Source organism: Excalfactoria chinensis, chromosome 13, assembly GCF_039878825.1.
Source record: "Excalfactoria chinensis isolate bCotChi1 chromosome 13, bCotChi1.hap2, whole genome shotgun sequence".
Classification (NCBI taxonomy): Eukaryota; Metazoa; Chordata; class Aves; order Galliformes; family Phasianidae; genus Excalfactoria; species Excalfactoria chinensis.
The window spans coordinates 12,372,826-12,395,670 of NC_092837.1; the positions used below are offsets into that span (position 1 = coordinate 12,372,826).

The 22,845-nt window shown below is 46.2% G+C and overlaps 2 protein-coding genes across 5 annotated transcripts; one reads left to right on the forward strand and one right to left on the reverse strand.

Moving 5' to 3' along the window:
- Window positions 1-35: 35 nt before the first annotated feature.
- Window positions 36-7,488, reverse strand: KIF20A (kinesin family member 20A). 2 transcript variants are annotated; one of them, XM_072347964.1, is made up of 19 exons: window positions 7,439-7,488; window positions 7,086-7,264; window positions 6,531-6,620; window positions 6,301-6,420; window positions 5,703-5,841; window positions 5,426-5,613; window positions 5,198-5,342; window positions 4,756-4,956; window positions 4,444-4,555; window positions 4,261-4,332; window positions 3,849-3,992; window positions 3,599-3,764; window positions 3,199-3,357; window positions 2,382-2,521; window positions 2,181-2,283; window positions 1,678-1,876; window positions 1,419-1,510; window positions 1,004-1,141; window positions 36-511 (listed from the first exon to the last, which is right to left on the reverse strand). In XM_072347964.1, exons 2-19 carry the CDS (start codon window positions 7,245-7,247, stop codon window positions 239-241), a joined length of 2,643 nt encoding a protein of 880 aa, XP_072204065.1. In that variant the 5' UTR covers window positions 7,248-7,264; window positions 7,439-7,488; the 3' UTR covers window positions 36-238. The 2 variants fall into 2 exon arrangements, with proteins under 2 accessions (XP_072204065.1, XP_072204064.1); XM_072347963.1 differs by having other exon boundaries at window positions 7,339-7,466.
- BRD8 (bromodomain containing 8) lies at window positions 7,343-22,192 on the forward strand. Of its 3 annotated transcripts, none has more exons than XM_072347960.1 (22): window positions 7,343-7,667; window positions 7,960-8,056; window positions 8,672-8,741; window positions 9,549-9,598; window positions 9,714-9,836; window positions 9,992-10,072; window positions 10,520-10,584; window positions 11,077-11,213; window positions 11,641-11,856; window positions 13,115-13,259; window positions 14,452-14,661; window positions 15,048-15,328; window positions 15,739-16,194; window positions 16,551-16,644; window positions 16,856-16,902; window positions 17,249-17,463; window positions 17,778-17,870; window positions 18,090-18,158; window positions 18,821-18,998; window positions 19,650-19,754; window positions 20,585-20,629; window positions 21,210-21,438. In XM_072347960.1, exons 1-22 carry the CDS (start codon window positions 7,457-7,459, stop codon window positions 21,321-21,323), a joined length of 3,102 nt encoding a protein of 1,033 aa, XP_072204061.1. In that variant the 5' UTR covers window positions 7,343-7,456; the 3' UTR covers window positions 21,324-21,438. The 3 variants fall into 3 exon arrangements, with proteins under 3 accessions (XP_072204061.1, XP_072204062.1, XP_072204063.1); XM_072347961.1 differs by lacking the exon at window positions 21,210-21,438 and adding an exon at window positions 21,777-22,192 and having other exon boundaries at window positions 7,345-7,667; XM_072347962.1 differs by lacking the exons at window positions 11,641-11,856; window positions 21,210-21,438 and adding an exon at window positions 21,777-22,192 and having other exon boundaries at window positions 7,345-7,667.
- Window positions 22,193-22,845: the final 653 nt, after the last annotated feature.

Sequence of the window (22,845 nt, forward strand, 5' to 3'; positions counted from 1 at the left end):
TTCGATCATCTGCATTGTTTTTATACTTAAAAACCTTTCCTCACTGTAGTGTTTAAATTACAGAAGGTCATTTTGTCCACTTTGGTATTGATTAAAACTTTTAACCATACATATGCAGAAATGTTTACATAAGCTCTCAAGCAGCTACAATAATAAGCACACAAAGAAGAAGAGAAGCTATGATACTGGATGTACCACCTGTTCCAGTAAGGGGAGGCAGGGATGCGTTCCCAAGAAGTCATAGAGCAACTGATCGAAGTTGCCACCCTCTGGTAGCAGCAGGACGGGGAGCTGAACGTGTCAGAAGATTGTGCAGGAATGGCTTTTTGCCAGGAGGTTGGTTAGGTTGTAGGTTTTCCCTGTTGGCACAGAACCGTTTCTTTAGAGTAGATGTTGGAGGAGCCTGGAGCTTCTGTACAGTGTGATACTGTTCAGCAATGCAAGCTGCTTTCTTCCGCAGATCCAGTTTAACCAGCATCATGTTGTTCTGCAGTTCTGCCAGTGTCTGGTCCTGAAAAACAGACAGCAGTGGTGTATTTAGAAATGTAACTCCTTGGTTATTATGAAGACTCAGCTGAAGTTCACTAACCAGCATGCTCAATAAGGCCATACAGAAAAGGCTCCTACTGTCAGCAGTATAGCAGTTCAGTAACAAAACAGAAACTGTTATGCTAAGAAAAAACAGAATCCATCATGCTGTAAACATGCTGCCATAGCAACTGTGATGGATCACAGTGGATAAAGGAATGAGAACTCTGAATTCTGCTTCAAGTGCAAACTATCAAGTGGCTAAACAGAAGAAGCTGGGTCTCCTTTGGAGAGTTAAACATGCAGTACAACTCAGACAATGAAGTTGCAGTATAGCTCCCTTAATGTAACAGGTATTTACGTGTCTAGAGAATAAGTCATTGATACTCGCAGCTACAAGAATCCAGGTCTATCTGCTGATTACATCAGAGTACATAAAACTAATAACCCAGTGCAAGAAAAGATAACACGTTACCTGTCTAGCCAGGATGTCATCACATGTACAAAGGGCTTCTCGAAGTTTCCCTGCACCTGTACTGTGGCAGCATGCCCTCTCTGCAGACTGAAGAGATTCCCCAAGTTTTTGTAATTCTAAGCGCAGCAACCTCACATTCTGCAAGAGAGATTTTAAAGTGAGCTGTTATCTTACCACTGTTTTAGTAACAAAGCTGCTCTGAGATAATCTAGACCTGCAGTACTGAGAGAGATCTGACTGAGGTACACTGGGGTCACTAACAGCAGCACCTTCCACACCTGCGCTGAGGGTTTGCTTTCAGAATGCTGTCAACCATTTATTTGAAGGCTTGGAGACAGCAGCTCCAAACACATTTTAACTGGCAGGCATTTTGCTGTGCAAGAGTTTCTTTCTCTAACAGAGATATAAGAGTTACCTTCTGTCCATCTTCCAGTTTCTTGTCTACATCCACAGTAATGGGCCTGGCAGAGGGAGGTGGCTCCAGTAATCTCTGGTATTTGCGCAACTCTAAGAATAGACAGAAATGAGTGAGAAGAGCTCATTCATAAAATGTTAGGTTTATCTTAAAGTCTGAACTGCCCTTGAGACCAGCTGCCACAAACTGAGAAGAGCTCAGGCTTTCATTTTAAACAAAGGAACTTTAGATTTTGAACTAGGAGATGAGCCTCCTTCACCTGATGATGCTGTATTCAACTCCATTTGACACTGCTCCAGTTTGGCCTTAGTATCTGTCAGCTCCTGTTGCAGAGCACATGAAGCAGCCACCCGCTTTGACCGACGCAAGCCTTGCTCTGAGTCTCTTTGCTTAGCATCCAGTTTTTGTTTTGCCTCTTGCAGAGCAGCTTGGAGCTCTTCAATCTTCTCATCACGCTCCTTGAAGCAAGTTTGTTCAAAAATTAAACAAGATTTTCTGAATTATGTTGAACAAATGGAGGAATAAAAATGATTACACATCAATTCCCAGATTAAGGGTTGAAAATCTGGAAGTCCAACTAACTACAAAATAGTCAAGAAAAGAGAATTAACAAGAATTGTGAATCAAGTTATCAAGTACGAGCACAGCAAAAAAAACCAAAATATTTATTCTCAGTCTGTGTAACCACCCTCCTCTTCCTGGCCTTAAGCATTCCCAAGCCCCTGCCACCTTCCTGATGTCATTCCATCCCTCTGAACAAACCTGGATTTCTTCCTGGTAATAGTCTGTCAGTGACTCCTTCAGGTTATTCAGCTTATCCTCATACAGTTCCTCCAGCATTTCTTTCTGTGCATCAACGTGTTGGCTACAAGGAAAGCAAACAACTATCTGCATCTTGATCTGGTAGCCTTTGATAGCATAGCACACCCTGAGCACAGGGAGATCAATCAGCCTCAGCTGTACCTCCACCATTGCTCCTTCTGCTGCATGCTCTCCAGCATCTCATTGCAGATCTCTGTACGGAGACGTATTTCTAGTTGTAGCTTCTCCTGCCTCTCCTGCACCAGCAGTTCTCGTGCGGCTTCCACTACACGCAACAAGTCCTGGAAGACACAAACTCCCTTGCCCACACTGCACAGCACAATTATGACCTAAAGAAAACAAACTAGCTGATCCTGTATCGGTAAGGCTGGGGTAATCAAGGTTTAGGATGGTTTTAGTCACTTGGATAAACAAGCTGGTAGGTTCCTTCCCAGTTCCCTTCCCATGAGGTGGTTTAAACACCACTCCACCTGGAGCTATCTCCATAAGCAGCTTGCTATACTGCACTGCCCAAGGCTGCACATGCCTTTACTACCCTGGTATGTTACAACTCAAATCCCAGTATTTCTTCCACCCCCCTCTTATCTTTCAGCTATTCCAGCTGCCCACTTTGAGTATCCAGAAAGCCTGATTATTTTTCCTCAGTTTAGCCAATTGTTTAAGTAATTCTCCAATCAAGATTTCCCTTATAAGGAGGAGAGATTATGGGTCTGCACCTGAGCTCTTACTGTCCTTGGTCCACAAATGGACAAGTGCTCTTAAGCACATGCTTCAGACTTTGAACACCTGTGGATGGAATATCTTCCATAGATCCCTAATTTACAGTGTTTGTAAGCTCACATCTTTGAGGCTTTCTGTCATCATTTGCACTGAGTTCCAGGCCCCACCTTCCAGGTTAACAGTTAGACATATTCTTGACTTTCCATCAGTAAAAGTTGTAAAATAAATCACAACCCACCTCTCTCTCATAAACAGAGACATCTGCTTCATCTTCACTGTCCGTTTTCACTTCTTCCTTCTCTGTAGCTTCTGAACCCTGGCTGGTTCGCCTGCTGTGCTCCTTGATAATTGATTGTATGGATGGAAGTCCCAGCTTTGTGGGAGGGGCCTGAACAAGCTGAAGGGGAAAAGGCTATAATTACTGGTCCACAAAGCCTGGAGGGCTGCTTAGCCTTTGAACATGGCACTTCCCTGAATGCTGTCAAACTTCTCAGTTTAGCAGAGTTTGGAATTACTGTGGAGTTAACAATACACTGCAAAAACACAGGGAAGGAATGCATGCATTCTGAGGGGAAGGGACCCATTACTATAGGAGGAAGCATCCTGAGCACATCACAACACTACTAAGTGTTACTTACCTGGCTGGCAATGGCTGAGAACTTGGCTACATACAAAGTTTCATCATATGTAGATGCACATTGATTAATGTTGACAATCATACAAGAGCGCCCACGTCCAGTAAAGAAACCCTGGAACACACGGGTTAGCTTGCTGTCCCGGAAAGGAACCACAATCTGCTTCACTCTATGGGAAGAGACGAGAGTGAGTCCATAGGAAAAGCAAGACAGCCTTCCCTACAACCTCCCTTCTGAAGTTCCAGATACTCACTTGGATTGCTGCTTCTGACGGAGGGCGGTGATGCAGCGACCCAAAGTATGGAGTGAAGTATTGATGTTGTTTGCTTCTTTCATTCGGTCCCCACTTATCTGGTCTTTGCAGCGCTCTGATCCCGCGAGGTCACACAGAGATAGCCTGAAAAAAAACGGAGATGCTATCACCTGGCCCACCGTGTTTGTGCTGTTCTCACCAGGTTTACAGTTCAGACACTTTGCAATCACTTTCCCCTGCTCACCCTCCCAGTTTCCTCAGGAGGACAAGGAAAGCTCCTTCGGGATAAATTAGGTAGGTCTTTCTGCCTAACAGCAGCCCAGGTGTAAGGATTAAACAAGATGAGAACAACATGAGCTTAGTGACACATTCAAAGATCCTCAAGACGAATCCTAGAAAGCATGAAACTCACTCGCTGACTTTGGGAACAATCTCACTGCCACCTCCTTGCAAATGCAGAATCCGAATGGAGAAGATACTGTGACTGTAAAAGAAACATGCAGGCATTTAAAAAAGGGAAAAAAAAAATGGAGATGTAATATTGAAATGATTCTCAGAACTTTACATCTAAGAAATGTCCCCTCCCGCTCCAGACCTGCGACTGGAGTTCTGGTTCATGTGAGTGCTAGCAAAACTCTGGTTTTTCCGACCCAGTTTCAGGAGCTTCCAGGCTTCATCAGCATCACGGATATTGATCCAGTTCAGATCTGGAAAAGCAGGCATGCATTGGGCACGGCAGTTAAGAGATCGTAGCATTTCCCTAACATTAATAAGCTTCACATCCTCTTTATCCAGGCATCTGAGTGGCCAGAGGACATATCACTGCTAAGCCACCCACTCTATTCTTAAGTCTCCCTCAGGTGAGATCCACCTAGAGGCCCACTATAAACATCTTTCAGGTAAATACCTTTCACATAGGGGTTGCCAGTCTGGTCTTCACAGAGCCGCAGTGTCTGCCTCTTGCGGTTCTGACCAGGGAGGGCTGGTTCTAACAAGTCATAGATTAACTCATTGTAAATCTCAAAGAAAGAGACCCAGATGGAAAACTGCACATCTGCCGTGGTGCTGAGTGAAATACGATCCAGGTCAGCCCAACGGGGGCCCGATTCTGGGGAGGAAAAGAAAATAAATCATGACTGCAGTCTTTCAAAGGTCAGACCTGAGTAGTTCAGGAATAGACTGAAATGTCTTTCTTCAGTAGTAATACCACCCCAGACTCAAAGCTATTTTACATGCCTCCTGCTGTTTGGACATACACAACTACCTTTGTCCGATCATACAGTATTAAAATTCTCTACAACAGCATCTTTCTAGCTGTTTTCTGAAATCTTTCAGGTTTCTAACCATACCTTCTGTCTGGCTGATGTCTGAATGGCTGGTAATTTGGCTGGATGAAGAGAGGCCAGCAACTCCACTGTCAAAGCTGCCACTGGTGGTGGCCTGAAGTTGAGATTCGGCACTGTGACTCCTTTTCAGTGGTGTTAACAGCTCCTCCTAGAAGGAAACAAGAAAAGCCATGACCAGGTGGTCTAACATCATTCTTTCCCTAGTAAACCTCCTGGAAGGAATGTACTTACCTCCCACAGGCCCCCTCGCAGCATGCTCTGTTTCTTAGTCTCTTCCTGTCGAACCTGCCTGCTGTCTAGCCAGATCACCTCACTGCAGAGCGAAGGCTTCAGGTCCATGGCTTGGTACAGACGGTCCCCCACACTATTGAAGATAACGGCTAAGGAACGAGGCAGGATCCCACCATCTTTGATGCTGCCTGAAGAAAGAACAGGAAGCTATGGGATTCAACAGAAATGTAGCATGCAGCTACTTCAGATGTCTGCTACCACTTCATACTCCCATTACCCTGAATGGTGTGAGTCTTCCCTGAATTGGTGTTGCCATAAGTGTAAACCAGCCAGTTCTGCCCATTCAGTACATCTTTTACCACTTCTTTCATTGTTTCATCAAAAAACAATTTCTGCCCCACATCTGGTCCAAAGATCTGCAAAAAAAAAACAACACAGAAAACAGCCTTATGTAGATCCTTCCTACTTTTAGACTGCAGCTGATTGTTCAAAATAATACTGGTTAGTCCTTAATGAAGGCCTCCATTCTCCACCACCACAAACAAACCTACCAGTAATTCCAGCCTGAGAGCCCTATAGAAACAGACTGTTCGCTTGCTTAGTCCAGTAACACACAATATTACTACGAGCTTCATCATATTTAAGTCTTTATTAACAAAATAAGAGTTTGGCATTTTCTGCTGAGGTTCTGCAGAATCTACTTCAAAATAGATAAATCAATAAGGAAGACATCAGAAATGAGTAGAGAGAGTAACACAGTTCACACAGAGCACTGGTATTACTAGCAAAAAGGCAGCTTTTTAAGTTGTGTTACGGGTTTAAGTTCAAAACCCTCTTAATTGGGTTAATTGTTGTTGTCTATCCCAGTTACCTACCTGAGTGAAAGAGAACCTGTGTGCTGCTTGTCCCACTCCACGTTCTGTGCTCCGCATGGTGAAGGAGTCTTTGGGGGCTTTTAGAAGGAGGGTCTCTGAACTCTCAATGGTGACACAACCCTGAAAGGAAAAACAAATCACAGTGACTTACAAGAGGTTATGACATGACAGCAAAGGAAAATGGGTTCTCCCAGTAAGGACACGCACAACTGCTGTATCAAGGATCTCACCTGGTCTTCCCCTTTTTCCAGCTCTGTAGCTTTCAGGGGTCGAACTCTCAGATACACCTTCAGTTTTCCATTAGCATCTTCAGCAGTAGCCTGCAAAATTTGCACAGGTTAAACACGCCAGCCAGAGTGACAGAGTGAGATACACAGCTATCTGCAGGCCCAGAGCAATAACAGGAGTCACTGCTTGGAAGACACACAGTTACTCAATATATTAACAAGTGCTTCAGTGCTCCCAAGGTCCCCAAACAGCAGAACATCTTTTCATACATTTCCACATTCACCAACATATCTTTGCCTTGTGTAGTGAACCAGAACAACAATTCAAAGACACAACACCAAGTGCAGCCCTAGAACTGAGCACCCTGCAAAGGGGCATCCATTAATTGTGCCCTTCACTAGTAGATGCTGGTAACAAGAGCTGCACTGTCCAAAGCAGAGACTCATCTGAGGACCCTCTGCTGCCTGTGCAGTGCAATCATTTTGTGCTGCGCACAGAGCACAGCCCTTAGGAGACACAGCACTGCTCAGAGCGGGACAGAAGGGCTCCATCCTCACCTGCTGGGTGCCCTCGAGACCGGGGGAGATGGCGGAGAACTCGGACAGGAGATCCTTGCGCAGGTCAGCACCAAACCCCGCCGCTGTGGATTCCAGAACGGGGGAGGCCGCAGCACCATCATCATCAGAGAACAGCCCCGGGGAGACGAGCGCTCGTTCCATGGCGACCCGCACGGCTCCTGAGGGAAGGAACGAGGCCGTGTCAGAGCAGCGGCCCAGCGACACGGCCCGCCCGCCTCCCACGAGCACGTACCCCCAACCCGCGCCCTCGGACAGGCCGCTTCACGGGGCTCGGCCACGCTCCGTTCCCCACCCCCGGCCGGACCCCACAAACGGCCGGACCCCGCTCCCACCTCACGGCCGCGCTGCCGATGCTGTTGGGGTTTCAAACCTCGCCGCCCGCTCTCTCCGCCAATCGCAGCCCGGGACGGCGTGCCCACCAATCAGAAGCCGTGCTGAGACCGGATGGGCGGGGCTTGAGCACCGGGTGGGGGGGGCGCTTGAGGCTCCCGGCGGGCTGTGCGCGAAGCTCCGCCCCGCCTCACCTTGGCCGGGCGGGGAAGATGGCGGCGGGAACGGGCAGTGAGTGCGGGGAGCGTGGGGAGAGGCGGCGGGGAATCGGTGGGCCGGGGGCGGAGGAACGGGGGCGGTTCGCGGTCACGGTGCTGGGGCGGGGGAGCGGCCTGAGGGGGTCTGAGGGGAGAGGCGGGGCCAACGGCCGAGCGGAGGGTGGGGCGACGGTTGGAGTGGGCGGGGCCAGATGGGGGGGGCAACGGGTGGTGTGGGCGGGGCTTCGCTCCGAGGGGCTCCCGTTGTGGCGGGCCGGGGGGCGCTGCGCTGTGCTGCGGTGCGGAGCTGCCCGTTGTCCCGGCAGAGCACAAACTGCTGAGCGCCGGCCCCACCGAGCCGTGGTCCATCCGCGAGAAGCTCTGCCTCGCCTCGTCCGTCATGCGCAGTGGCGACCAGAACTGGTAAGGGGGTGGGACCAGTGCGCTTCGTGTTATGGGTCGGGGTGTTAGACACGTGCCTGGAAACGGCTCTGCTTCTTCTGGAGGAGTGTGTGAAAAGGGATGTGCGTTAATTGGTACAGAGCACGGCATTGTAGGTGGAGTCATAGAGCGTACTGAGTTGGAACGGGTGCGCAGGGCTCAGTGAGTCCAATTGGCTCCACACACAGCCATCCAAAATTCAGACTGTGTGCCTGGCAGCATTACCAAACACTTCTCAAACCATAGCAAGCTTGAATAGGAAGGGTTGCATCCATGTAACACATGCAAGAGCCGTGTTTGCTCTTCCTGTGCTCCTCAATTGGTTTTGCTGCCTATTTTCTCCCCACAAAGGGAAGTTTTCATTTAATTTATTAGAATGTGATTTTCAGAGCAAGAAAGTGAAGCTCTTGCATTAGGAGTAGGCAGATACTTTTGAGTCCAGAGGCCATAGCTGAGTAATTCCTTTTAAAAAGCTCTATCTTGGTAGATCCATTGTGTTAATGGGGACTGTTCTGTGATGAGAATTAAGACACCTTTTCGTAGTGTGTTTGTTGAGGTGGGTTCAGTGGGCAGTCATGTGCCATTTCTCCCCTGCAGGGTCTCAGTCAGCAGAGCCATCAAACCCTTTGCAGAGCCAGGTCGCCCACCGGATTGGTTTTCCCAAAAGGTAAGAGGCTGCCAATGCAGTCCTGGAATAAATGAATTCTGTGTGCAGTGTGGAAGGCAACAAGATGACAAAACTGAGAGCAGAATGATCAGAGACATGGAAAAGCTCCCTTCTAAGGGATGACAAAGTAGCATAGAACCTTTCAGCATAAGAAAGGAATAAGTGAAAGGAAAAACAATAGATGCCTATACAATTCTGAGCAGCATGACAAGGGTGAACAGGGCATAATTGCTCAGTGCCTTGTCCAATAGAGATGTTAGAGGCTATTGAGTGGGACTGACAGGAGACAGGTTCAAAGCAAACCAAAAGAGGCACATGATCAAGCTGGAGTTTGTTGTTGTGGGGTTTTGTGGAAGCCCTTGTACTGTGGTGTGTCCAAGCGCTTGGGAAGCACCTGGGATATTAGTTAGGTAAGGACCAGAAAGAATTTAAGATTATCAGGGGAGAAGTCTGGGTTTGGTTTGGTTTGGTTTTAATAGCATTTACTGTTTCTGTAGTTTTGTTAAGCTTGACTTAATACTGTCGGGTCTTCTCCATTGGAATATTTTTGGTCCATGTTCACAGACAGGAGTGTTAAAGCCGCAGGTTTATTTTGTGTCTTTGTTCTGAGTCAGCCTGGCCAATGCTAGAATAAAAGAGTGAACTAGTCTTCCTCCTTTTGAGGTATGCCACATTGTATCTTTGAGAGAAACTCTGGAGACATAAAGCGTTAGACCTCTGAAGAGTCGGTGCCCTGCAGGTTTCATAGGTAGACATTTGCTGATCCGACTCTTCTGATGTCCTCTGATTTTCTTTGTTTCCTTTCAGCATTGTGCATCTCAGTATTCAGAGCTCTTGGAGACTACGGAGACCCCTAAGTGAGTACAAAGTCTGAAGCAAATGCGGACTGGGAATAGTAGACAGCAGCCACGAAAGACAGCAGAACTCAGATTTTCTGTTTCATGACTGTTTTGTTTTTCTCTTGTTCTACAGGAGAAAGCGTGGTGAGAAAGGAGAGGTGGTGGAAACTGTGGAAGATGTCATTGTGAGGAAACTGACTGCAGAGAGGGTTGAGGAGTTGAAGAAAATTATTAAAGAAACACAGGAGAAATACAGGTATGTGGCAGAGGCAGAACTGTGGTGCGTCTGAAAATCCTGCTCTGAAAAAGTGGTGTAAGTGGGACAGTGCTTGGGGTAGAAGTGCATGGAACGGGAGCTTCTCAGGGCTTCCCATTTGGTAATATGTAAGTAAGAAGATTTTCTGATTACAGGCAACTCAAGAAGGATGCAGAGCTGATCCAGGCTGGACACATGGATAACAGACTGGAGGAGCTGTGCAATGAGATTATGATGTGGGTTATTTAATTATTTTCACATTATTTTCTTCTGAGATTGTAGTTCCCTGATGCTTTGTGTTTGGCAGACATCTTTGGCTCAATCTAAACTGGGGGAGAGAGGACATGCTTTGACCTCCGGGGCTGAACTTAGTTTAGGTTGTGGAGCACCACTTTATGTGAGGCATCTTTCAGAGCTCCCAGTATTAAGTTTGTTGATGACTTGCAAAATCATGCTTGCCTCTACCATTTTGATACGCAACTGGAAGTGAAACTACCTGCAAATCATGTTATTGTCTTGTTGGCCTTTGATTCTGCTTTACTCCTCAGAGGGTTTAAGCCTGAGTCCACAAAGTAGTTCATTGTTTTCTGGAGAGTATGGGGTAGGGGGCAGTAAGATGATTGTGTGGGAGAAGCTAAGGGGCAGTGGAACACCGTGACAGAGCATTTTTATTCTGTATACAGAAAGAAGAAGATGGAGGAGGAGGAGGCAGAAGTCAAGAGGAAGGCTACAGATGCTGCTTATCAAGGTAAACTGGACAGTTGCTTCTTTACTCTCCAAAGGGATGTGCTTCTGTTTTTCAGAACTTTTGGAAAATACTGTGTCTTATGATCTGTTTCATGTGAATTCTTTGCCCTAGGGGTGGAAGAAAGAGTTTGTATTCTTTTTCCAGCAAAACACAGAGTGTTCTGATAAGAAAACAAATTGTGTAGAAAGGCTGTATGTAAGAGGAATAAGGATTTGTCCTGAATGTTTCATCCATATATAGTTCCTAGAGCAATGCAGTGAGCTAACCTAGCAGTGGTGGGATATGGTAAATACCCAATTGCTAGGGAAACATGAAATTAAGGTGCATTACCCATTCCTAGTATTATCTATGAAGTGAGTGTAGTGTGATGCAGGAAGTTTCTGCAGTATAAATTGTTTTCTTAGGGTTTTTTAGGACAAAGTCAAAGGCAACTCAGGAGCTGTCCGAGATGGGTGGAGTCATGGAATCCCATTCTCTTCTGTTCTCTTTCAGCTCGTCAGGCCATTAAGAATCCACCACGAAGATTAACGGGTGTGATGGTTCGCTCCCCTGCAGGTTCAACCTCTCCAGGGGGAGACTATGCTCTGGGAGATCTGTCTCAGCCTGCTGTGGATGAGGCCAGCCCAGGGGTAAGAATGTTTCCCACAGTAAGAGGGAAAGGCCGGCCTGGGACATAGAGTTCTGCATCCTCCATGGAACAGGAGCCTGGGGAGAAGCCTTTGGCCTATTCTGCAGACTTTTTGTTGTGGTAGTGCTGTAGTGTGGTTGATATGCAGTGCTGCTCAAGATACGTGTCTTCTTCTGTGGCTGTGATGATCAGGTGCCTGGATCAAAGGCTGTGTAGGGGCAGCAGTGGGTTGACCAGACAGTCTTCTGTGTGTGCCTGGGAAGTGGCACTACAGGGCAGGGAAAGGGTGAAAGCCTGGAGTAGTGTAGTGAGTGAATGGAGTAGGTGTCTGTGGTGTGCTGGATCACTGCTCTTGGGGGAAGGAGCAAGTGGGACTAGTTGGTGTGGTGGAGTGTGGCTTTGAACAGTGTGGTTTTTCTCTTTCTCAGGTCACTCCAGGGACATTGCCCAGCACCCCAGTTGCCTCCTTCATTGGAATCCCTGACACCCCTCCAGGCTCTGCTCCCCTGGATGCCCCCATGACCCCAGTCACTGATGATTCACCCCAGAAAAAGATGCTAGGACAAAAAGCAACTCCGCCTCCTTCCCCTCTGCTCTCAGAGCTGCTGAAGAAGGGCAGTCTCCTGCCCACAAGCCCCAGGCTGGTATGGAGCTCTCTGCTCATATATACAAGCACATAAATAAATCTGCTCCAGGCTCTTCCACTGAAAAAGGGGGAGCTGCAAAGGCATTTAAAAAATATACTGTTCTGTGAGAATCCCAACAGAAGAGAAATTTGTGAGAGAGAATTATCCCTGTGAAGCCACGAAGGTGGGATTCTTTCCCAGCATTACTGTGGGTCCAGGGCTGCAGGTGTCAGCACACAGAACTGGCTGTCCCTAGTTGTAAGGAGCTGGAGTTGCAGGCTTTGGTAGAGGAAATGGTTCTCTGGGGCTGCATGTTAGTGAGTAGACATCATTCCATTCTGTCTCCACGGAGGTGTTCTTGGCAAGTTCTTTGGGCTCACCATTCTTGCTTACCTCGTGGCAGAAGGTTGTGCTTCAGTCTTTATAATGGATCTTAGGGTAGGAATAGAATCCTTCAGTTAAGTATATGACCAGTGTTGAAGTTCTTCAGTCTTCTAGTTGTAGACAGTTACTAAAATGGCTGTGATGACAAGTCATTTTGGCCCTTCTGGTGCTAGTGTTTAGAAGGCGCAGGAAGGAGGGCAACCGTTGCTGACTGTTGAAAGCCCTGTCCAAAAGCTGCAGCCATCGGCCTGCACATGGCATTGATTCCCTGCATTAGTGTTTGTGTGATGAAGTATGTTTTGCTGTTGATTATTTTTCAGTAATCATATTTGGAGTATTTTCTTAGCTTGTGTAGGTGTTCCATGCTCTGTGTTAGCGTGTTACACTGTGTTAGCAGTATAAGATGACAAAGGGTAGAGAATGGCTGTGGAAGTCTTCGGGTTTTCTTCGTATTGACAGGGTGGTTTTGCATCTGATTCAGAGTCTGTTATTGGCTTAGAGTGTGATGTTGGCAGCGTTACATTCCATCTTGATGTGTCAGTTTTCCTGAACTCAAAATAATGGATAATTCCTTACTAGTTTAGGAAGCAGAGAGGTTAACTCTACAGGTATCCATAAGGAATTGTGAGATCCTTGTGCTCAGTAACTGAGGTAGAGCAAGTGATGGTTTTGTCCCACCTTAATGGGAGTTTGCACTATAGCTGTATTGTAGTTGAAGAATAGTTTTAAACTTGCATAAGGGGACCCTTAGGCAGGGACTAGGCTGGACAAAAAACACAAAAGTATTGTTGAGACAGCAAATGGTGGATATACTCATGAAGGTGCCTGTCTGGCAGAGAATCACTGATGTGGTTTTATCTCCAGGAACTTCAGTTGTGTCCTCCTTTGGCAGGTTGGTGAAAATGAAATGGCAGTGGCTTCTGGTCACATGAACAACTCAGGAGTCCTGCTGGAGGTAGGAAGCGTCCTTCCAGTGCTGCACAGTGGAGAAATGCAGTCAGCACCTGGTGCTGTTCCTGCATCTCCTGCTGCTTCAGGTAATTCAGAAGGGTTTTTTTCCCTGTACAGTTCTCCCTTCAGAAGTCCTTGTGGCTTTGCAATGTTACCATTATGTGCCACAGTTTCACAGACTGTTTTATTTTCACTTGGAGAGATAAAGAGCATCTCATCCTGCCTTGTCTGGGGACTTCTTTACAAGTTCTGTTGCTATTTCTGTACCCTTATCCCTTTCTTCTTCTTTTGTTCTGAGAAGACTAATTCTTACTGGGGATAAATATATATATATATATATTTATATATATATGGCTTGGTCTGAAATGGCTGAAACAGATAGATTTGATTGGCTCTGGCCCATCCATTCTACTTTTCTGGGTTTGATAGTGGCCTAATACCTGGCATTTCAGTTTAGAAATGAAGGTTGAATTGACAGGGATTTGGGGAAAATTGTATCTAGTGTCTGAGCCTCAGTGTGTCTAAATACAGCTCCCTGTGGAACTGCAGACCTCATTTATCTTACCTCTGCTTCATCTCAGGGGTGCACTGAGAATTAGACTGTGATCTCTAGAGAAAATTCCATAGGCTGAGGTGTGAAGGGACAGGGTATGAGTCTGTGCACCGAGTCCTTTCAGAACCTCCTGCCTGAGATAAATTTCCTTCTCAGCTCATACTAACAAAGGATTTGTTAATGTTGTCCACAACTGAAGGTTTACACCATTTGTTCATACATAATTCCAAATGAATAATCTTACTTTCCTTACCCATTTCTGTTCTTTAAGACCTTTTAATTTGGTCCAGATTGTTCAGTAAATTACGGCTGAGTGGCAACCTGTGATAACAAAGGAAGTCTCCAAGAAAGACCTGCAAAGAGATTCCCTTTGCTCCCTTCCTCCTCCTGTGATGACTGTCTTGGCTTACCCTATGTCTCTTACTCAGCGATGGTTTTCATATTTCCTGTGATTATACTGGAATGAACCTTTGGAAGGGTATCTCTCTGCATGTGTGGCTTAGCCTGTCCAGGCCTTACTTTGAACACCATCCCATAGTCTGCATGATTTAATCTCTGACTGCACCTAGGAATCATGCGTTTTTGGTGCAGGTTTTCTTTACAACTTTTGGGACTGTGAGGAGGTACTATTTAGTGTGTTCTCCCAGAGGAAACCACCAGACAAGTGAAGAACCCAGTGGTGGCTGCTTCTCGCTCATGTGCTTTTCCCTTCTACTCTCTGTTAGGTGCTCCTACGCTTTCCCGGCTTTTAGAAGCTGGTCCTGCACAGTTCACCTCACCTCTTGCTTCCTTCTCCGCTGTTGCCAGCGAACCTCCAGCTAAACTCCTGCCACCCCCCGTAGAGCCTGTGTCGCAGGCAACCATTGTCATGATGCCCACGCTGTCAGCACCATCCGTTGTGCCACCAGCTGCAGCTCCAGAAAGCGTAGTCACAGGTGCGTTCCTGAACTACGCACTCATAGGTCATAGAACTTGCCTTGGGCTCAGCACCCAGCAAGCTCTCAGCTGGCATTTTAGCATCTCAGACTCGCCTTACTTTCTGAAAGGATGGTTGTGGCTGGGTTTTGCAGTAAACAGGTGGTGAATATGGGATTTAAACAGGGTTTGTTGGGTGGGAGTTGCTGGATCATGATTCAAGGGCTGATTCAAGGGCTGGAACCTCTCTTTCTCTCTGCTGTGAGAAAGCAGACATGTCACCAATATTTGTCTTTTCATTTTTGTAAGCTATACTGTTGTGGGTGGAGCTGGGATACTTGCAACTGGTGCTTGGACTTAGCCATTGCAGTATTTGGTTATGATTGTCACTCTCATCCTTGTGCAGTGAGCCAGCCAGAAGCCTGTGTTTCCATGGAAGCAGTGTCTGATTCCCATACAGTGACAGTGTCCATGGACAGCAGTGAAATATCCATGATTATTGATTCAATCAAGAAAGAGTGCCTGGGTTCTGGAGCTGGCAGTACTGCAGGGTCTTCCAAAGATCACTGCATTGATGGGAAAGAAGACCTGGATTTGGCTGAGAAGATGGATATTGCGGTGTCCTATACAGGCGAAGAGCTGGACTTCGATACTGTTGGAAATATCATAGCCATCATTGAAGACAAGGTAAACAGGCAGAGCAGAGAGCTGGTAGCTTTTTTCCCACATTGAGTTAGGTTAATCTCAACCGGTTACTGCTTGCCAAATTTAAGTAGCTTAAACAAGAAAGAACTTTTTTCAAAATGCTTGTTTTCACATTGTCAGTAGAAAGTGACACCTGTGTGACTCCAGTGCCGTGTTTAGCCTGGTGCTTCACTTCAGAATACAGAAAGAAATCTCATGTTGGGTAAGGTTTGAGTTAGTGCCCTTTTTCTGAAACTGAGACTCCACAGCGAGTGATGGACCTCTGCTAAAAGCAACTCTAGATCTGTTACACCCAGCTTTTCCACAATTAACTTGTTCCCAAATAATGTTGAATTATTTTTAGTCCCTCTTTCTGACCTTTGCATTTCTCTTTGTTTATTTTGGTAATAAAGGTAGACGACAACCCCGAAGTCCTGGATGCTGCAGTTGTTGAAGCTGCTTTGTCCTCTTTCTGTGAAGATACTGATGACCCTCAGGCTTTGCCTGGCCCATGGGAACATCCAATTCATCAGGAACATGAGAAACAGGCCCAGATACCCCAAGTGTCTGTGACTGTGAAGCAGGAGAGACTGGAGTGTGAGGAGCCAGAGGCAAAGGGAATTCGAGAGCTAATGGCCATTGGAGAGCTGGGATCAGAAATAAAGACAGAACCTGCAGAGCAAGAGCAGAATCAGCTGGGCCCTGAAGAAACCATGCCAGCAGCTGCAAGAGTGACAGAAACGCCAGAGCTTCGGAGTCAAGAGATTGAGGAGGATCAAAGAGCAGCTGTGGCAGCAGGAGAGAGTTCAGAAATTCAGATAGAATCTACCAAGGGAGAAGACACAATGCACAATACAGTGAAGACAGAGGTACGTGAGCTGAGAGGCTGCCTGGAACTGATGTGGGGAAAGAGGAGCAGTTGTAGTAGGCAGGAAAGAAGCTTAGAGGAAGGATGAGTGCTGGGTTGAAGGTGACGCATCAATGAACGTGACTGACTGTTTCCTTGGGAGTCATACTGCTGATCTGTTCGATCTGCAGGGAACTTCTCTGCTTTAGGCAGTACTTTGATGTAACTCCCCTGGCCCATGTACAGAATTGCTGTTGGGAAGGTGCTCAGTGAAATGCATTGCCTTGAGCTAGGTTAGAGTGAGTTTAGATGTGCCCACACCTTCACTGAAGTAAGCTGACACAAGCGTCTAGATTTGTGCATTTCTCTTCCCTCCAGACCCCACCTGATGATGATTCATCCCCTCCACAAGTCCCAAATGTGAGTGAAGACTCCTCACAGGCTGATGTTCAGCACAAATTTGAGCTGTCAGGTAACTTAATACAGCTAGGAAATCTTTTACATGCAACATTATTAGCTGGATAGATGTCAGTGATCTGGTTCAGGTGTTTTGGGGAGGAGGGAGAAAAGTATATGTAGGAATAGGGGTAATTACTGCAGGGCTGTAGGCTTTGGTACAGGTGCTTTTGTAGAGAAGACTGCTTTAGAGAACCATAATCTTTCTGCTTCTCTTTCTTTCGCAGACTCAATGAAGGAGGAAGCCCAAGCCCTCTTTAGGAGTCAGATGAAGGTAATTCTGAATTGGCTGTAGTCATCTTGGTTTCACTAGTAATACCTCACTGCTGCTGCTTTCTGGCTCTCACCTACTTAAAAGCAAAGCCTGTGTTCAGCTTTCTGCGCTGTAAGAAGTAGTCAGCGTGAAGTTGGTTGCTTCAGGCCTTATACAGCTGAGTTTGCGTGTTTCTGTGTTTGTGTTGCTGGCAGTGGGAGGTAAGGCAGGATAATAACCAGAATTTTGTGGAAATGCCTGCACAGTTGTCAGGAAAATCACTTTGCTTGCTGAACCGTAGTGCTTTGGAGGCTCTGAGTTGCTGCTGTAGTTGGCTGTGCAGACTTACAAAATCTTTGTGTTTCAGGATGGACAGGGTGAAGAAGATGATGAGGATGGTGCCAGTGAAGCTGCCAGTTTGGAGGAGCCCAAAGAAGAAGATCAGGGCGAGGGATATCTGTCAGAGATGGATAACGAACCCCCTGTGAGTGAGAGTGATGATGGCTTCAGTGTCCATAACGCACCGTTACAGTCTCACACACTAGCTGACTCCATCCCCAGCAGCCCAGCTTCCTCGCAGTTGTGAGTATCAGTGAAGCTCTCTACCACACACAGGTGCAAATCCCAGGCTGTTTCCTGGGGGGAGTGCGGGATTCTCATTTCTGTTTTGCTGATTGGGTCCGGTGGGGGAATTTGTTGATGATTTGTCTGGCACTAGATTGTCCTTACTCAGAAGTGCAGGTGTTCAAACAGTGCTATAGTGCCAGGTCCCGTGTTTTATATTTCTCTCTGGCTTGGGTTACTGTAAGCATGACAAAGGCAAAATGAACTGTAAGGTTTCTGCTCCAGGGCAGTGTGGAGATTCATAAAGGAAATCATGCTCTGTTTTTTCTCAGCTCAGTGTGCAGTGAGGATCAGGAAGCAATACAGGCTCAGAAGATCTGGAAGAAAGCCATCATGTTGGTTTGGAGAGCAGCAGCTAATCACAGGTGAGTTTGATGTGAGTTTGATGGCAGAAAGAAGTGACTAATCTCAGGCAAGTCTGTACTTTCCCAACTCTGAGGCTTTACCTGCCTTGTTACAGGGAGATGATGAATCACACTGTTGGTGATAGCAGACAAATAAACATGAGAGCATGACACAAGTATTTGAGAATTGTTCCTCTATTGGCAAGGGCAGGGCATTCACTGGAGTCTCTATCTCTTTAGGTATGCCAATGTCTTCTTACAGCCTGTGACTGACGATATAGCACCAGGCTACCACAGTATTGTGCAGAGGTGAGTCTCAGCATTCTTATGTCACAAGAACTCTGGTGTATTTGTGTAAGAATTTCTGGCAGGAAGAGTCTAGAGTTCATCCATTGTTCAGTCTGCAAAACTTGGAAAATACTTTTCTTCTGACATCATTCAGTGTATTTTCCTAAGAAAAATAGTCATCTTCAATAACACATACAAGTCTGTACACAGCCTTGGCCTTGAATGAAATACAGACTTGACCAGAACATTTTTTATCAGTGAAGTGGTATGTGACTATCAGCTTCTCTGTTATTGTCCAAGGGTTGAATTTAAGGTGTGACATTCCCAAGACCCGGATTCTTTGATCATCTCTTTTATTGTCTCAGAAAGTCCAGATTATGGAAGAGTTACCAAAATATGCCTAAATAGTCCAGTGGTTGTACCCTTGTGTCTCACAGGATGCTTGGAGAAGGCAAATGTCTCTCTTGAGGCAGCTGTTACGCATGCTTACCATTCTTGTTAACTTCTGAGCAGATTGTGTCTCCTGATCTGAGGCCTTGGAACTCAGGAATGCAGCCTATGTGGAGAACATATTCTGCTAAATTAAATAGATGGTCTAATTAGATACATTGTCCTTAGACTGTTTGCAAATGAGAAGGGAGAGAGTTACATGTTTGCGTTGCTATTTTGAATGTATTTCATAGGCCGATGGATTTATCTACCATCAAGAAGAACATTGAGAATGGGCTGATACGAACCACAGCTGAGTTCCAGCGTGACATTATGCTGATGTTTCAAAATGCAGTTATGTACAATAGCTCTGACCACGATGTGTACCATATGGCTGTGGAGATGCAGCGAGATGTCCTAGAACAGATCCAGGTAAAGTACTGAGCGGAGGCTGTTTCAGAACAGAGTTGTCTGCATTGATCCACAGGTACAGGAAAGACTTCTGGAAGTGAAAATGAAGTTTCACTCACAGTGTCTTCAAATGAATCCCCATCTTTGCCTGCTTGTACTGGCTTAGGTGTTTGTGGCGAACTGGTTTGTTAAAACTAACACAGTGAGGTGTTTGTTTGGCTTAGCCCAAACTAATTTCAAACCTAATTTCCTTTGGGGGTGCACATATGCTTAGGCCAGCAAGAACTAGGGTGTGGTTCAGGAACAGAAATGAGCAACAAGATCAGTGAATGACAAGGGACGCAGCTGCTGCTTTTGGTGACTGTCAGTCTGTGCTGGTTTGAGGCATATACAAAACTGTTCTGAGACTGTCCTGTGAATATGTATCATTAGAATTTCTTCTGAAGCGGAACGTCCCTGCTGCCGGGGCTGTCATAGTTTGAACTGGATTTTTATAGTCCCTCCTGACTTGTGGCTGCTGAGGTGAATGGGGAAACTTATTCTGAGTAGCAAACAAGGAACTGAAACTGTCTCTGACCCAATCGTTCCCAGCCCTGTGGTTTGTGATAGCTGACAAGCTTTAACTGAGCTTGTTTTGCTTGACAATCTTAACAGAGTATGGTTTTCCTGCAGCAATTTCTGGCTACACAACTGATCATGCAAACATCAGAGTCGGGGATCAGCGCAAAGAGCCTGCGTGGGCGAGACTCCACTCGCAAGCAGGATGCTTCAGAGAAGGTGAGAATGCTGCACCCTGCAAATGGGCGGCTGGTGTCTTTTGGAGGATCTCAAGATACTGCGTGAAGTTCCAGTACCAAAGATGTGCAGAATGTGTTTTTAGATTGGAATAGGTCCTGCATCTTCATGTGAACAATTTACTGTTATTATTTTTCTTTAACTAAGTCCATTGATTAGACTTCAGCTCTGGAGATGTACATCAACCCAGAGATGGGTCTGAGAGTCATGAGTTATTTCTGCAATCCCTCTGTTTCTGTCCATGATTTCAAGAGCAAGTGATGAAAAGTGTTGTGAAATGAGGAGAATATTGGAGGAGGTGTGGTATGGCAGGAAGGTGAAGATGTAACAAATTGAAAACTAGGCTCTGCCATGTTCTTCACTTCCAAGTCAGGTTTTCAGAACCAGATTGTTACTGGAGTCTGGTTTGCTGTTTAAAACACACTATTGAACTTTGCATTTCCACACTGATCTGAGAGCTGATTACATGACTTCACCTGCTCTCAGCTGGTACACATAACATTGTGACAGCAAGGACTCCCTGCTTAGTTCAAGTAGAGAGTATGGCAGACTGCAGAGTGCAGCTGTTTTTTGGTAGTGCAGGCCTTGCCATAGCTGGTGAGGGAATAAATATCCCTTTCCTAGCATTCTTGCTCTTGCCTTATTCCTCTTCTGTGCATTTTTATGTTCCTGCCATGTAAGACTGAAGCCATGCGGGAAGGGGAGTGGGGCACATGTTTCTCTATGCTCACGTGTGGGCTTGTTGCTTCTGTGTGGTGTGTGCATTTCCCTGTCTGATATCTGATAAGTCCTTCTGTTTGGCCTTTTAACAGGACAGTGTCCCAATGGGCTCTCCTGCCTTCCTTCTCTCTCTCTTTGTAAGTATTGAAAGGCTCCAGCAGGTACTGCAGTACTGCTGTCATTATGCTCTGCTCCTTGTCTGGGTGATCGCTGCACTGTCACAGCGTCCTTCGCATTACAGCAAAATGTGTTTAACTTCGGGTCTGTACAACCATGAGCTGTAGAGACTAATCATTTCAGGTCCTTCCTCTTGGTTTGGGTGAGTGGGTGGGGCTTCAGTCTTTCTTCTGGTTCCGAGTATTCTTATTTTGTCATCTGCCTTGCTTTTTTCCACAACTGCTCTCCTGCTTTTTCCATGTGAATGGGAAGATGCACCAAGTAATGCATTGCTATAGTTCTGACATCTCTCATGCTTATACAGCTGCCCCTTCTTCACATTCAAGGCCGTACAAAGGGCCCGGGGAAAGTGAGGATTCAGCTGCATTCTCTTTGTCGTTCATGGACCAGAAAACAAATAACATACTCCACAGAAATACCTTGCTCTTTGCCCGTGGTGAGCTGGAAGTGTTTGCAAAGTGTTCCCGAGTCTCTGAGTTGCAGGGAGGAGAGAGGGGAGGAAGATGGAGAGTTTATTTTTTCTCTCGCATATATCTAAAGACAGAGGAGTACTCCAGGAGAGTCAGCATGTCAGCCAAAGGGAGAGGGCAGCGGATCAAAGGAAGCTCTCAGCTCGCCTTCTGCTCATGGAAAGGAGCTGTACGGAGAAGCTAGGGAGCTAGTGCCAGGGTCACTCAACTGGAGGAGCACTTCCTGTAGGGATCAGCTGCTGATAAGGTAGGTTAGTCAGCAATTTCCTCTTTCCATCTTAAAAAGCCAAGCTAGAATCTTATCACTTTGGAGAAAGCCTGCACACTACAGGCTCCAAAAGCATCTGTCTGGGTGAGAAACTTTTTGCCCGTCTCTGTCCTGGCCACTGCTAATGTGCAGAGATGCTGCAAATCCCAGCACCCATGCTGTATCTAGAATGAATTCTAGGTAGGTCTGCAAGCAGGCCTCCCCAGGCCTTCTTAGCAGAGCTTCCCTTTTTCTCCTGTTTGGAAGGCATGAAAAGCTGTTCCCAGATGCACAGTTTTTTACCTCCATGTGCTGGAGGAAATGTTTTGTGCTTAGGGTTGCATAACTGATTTCTGCTAATGCCAGTCTTTTTGTTTGCCTTGTGACTAGGATGGAGGCACCAGAGGGCGTCGCTGTGCCATTGAGGCAGACATGAAGATGAAGAAATGACGCCGGAGAAAAAAAGGAAAACCCAGCACCTAACATCCAGAGCTGGAATGCAAGCAAGATGCCGTTAAAGCTGTTAGAAGAAGAAGAGCTGCAGGTCCATTTCTGGGACCTGTTCCACCTTCTCAGCTTGAGTTTGGGAAGCGATGTCTCATCAGATTGTGTAACCCAAAGAAACTTCCTTGGAGGGGAAGACTAGCCCCCCTGCCTGTTCTAGGGCAGTCGTCTTGGGCTTCATCAGTGTTCTGGTGTTAGCTAGCAACTGGTGGCTCGTATGTACTGTAATGTGAAGTGTACAGATTTTTACTAGTGCTGTGTAAATGTGTATGTATATTAAAGCCTTGGGGGAAAAAATCCAGTATGCAGTGTGCAGTTTTCTGAGCATCACTTCAGTGACTTCACATCTCTTCAGTGAGGAGCCCTGCTTTTGTCTGAGTGTGCATACAAACCTTGAATTCCTGCACATACAGCTCACTCCTTTAAAAGCACATAAGCAGTGCAGTGCTTTGACATTAGAGACAGTACATTAATCATTAGAATGCTGCATAGTGCTTGGATGGAGGTGAAGGTTTCCTGCCTGGTTGTAAGGATATGGCACTCTTGTTATGAAACAGAACGTCTGACCATGAAAAGCAGAAATGCTGCAGTCTCACAGGAGCTTTCCTCAAGAGTCTGGTATATTGAATGCCATGTTCTTTGCCCAGAAATTTGATGAGATTTTTTGAGTTATGGTGAAAATGTTTCTCACAGCCATAAACATGCCTCTGTCTGGTCTCACAGCAGAAAGTTGGAACTGGTTTTTTTTCAGTTGGTTGTTCTTAGCAACATGGATGACTGAGTTTAAACTCCTGGCAATGCTCAAGTTACCTGATTTTCTGCTAACTTTTGTGCATCTTTTGTTTTCCCCCATTTATATTTACAGGAGAAAAGAACGACAACACAAAAAGTCCCCTGGTCCTGATGCTTGCAGCAGCTGGGAGGTGTCTGTACATTCGTGTGTGTGTGTGGTGTG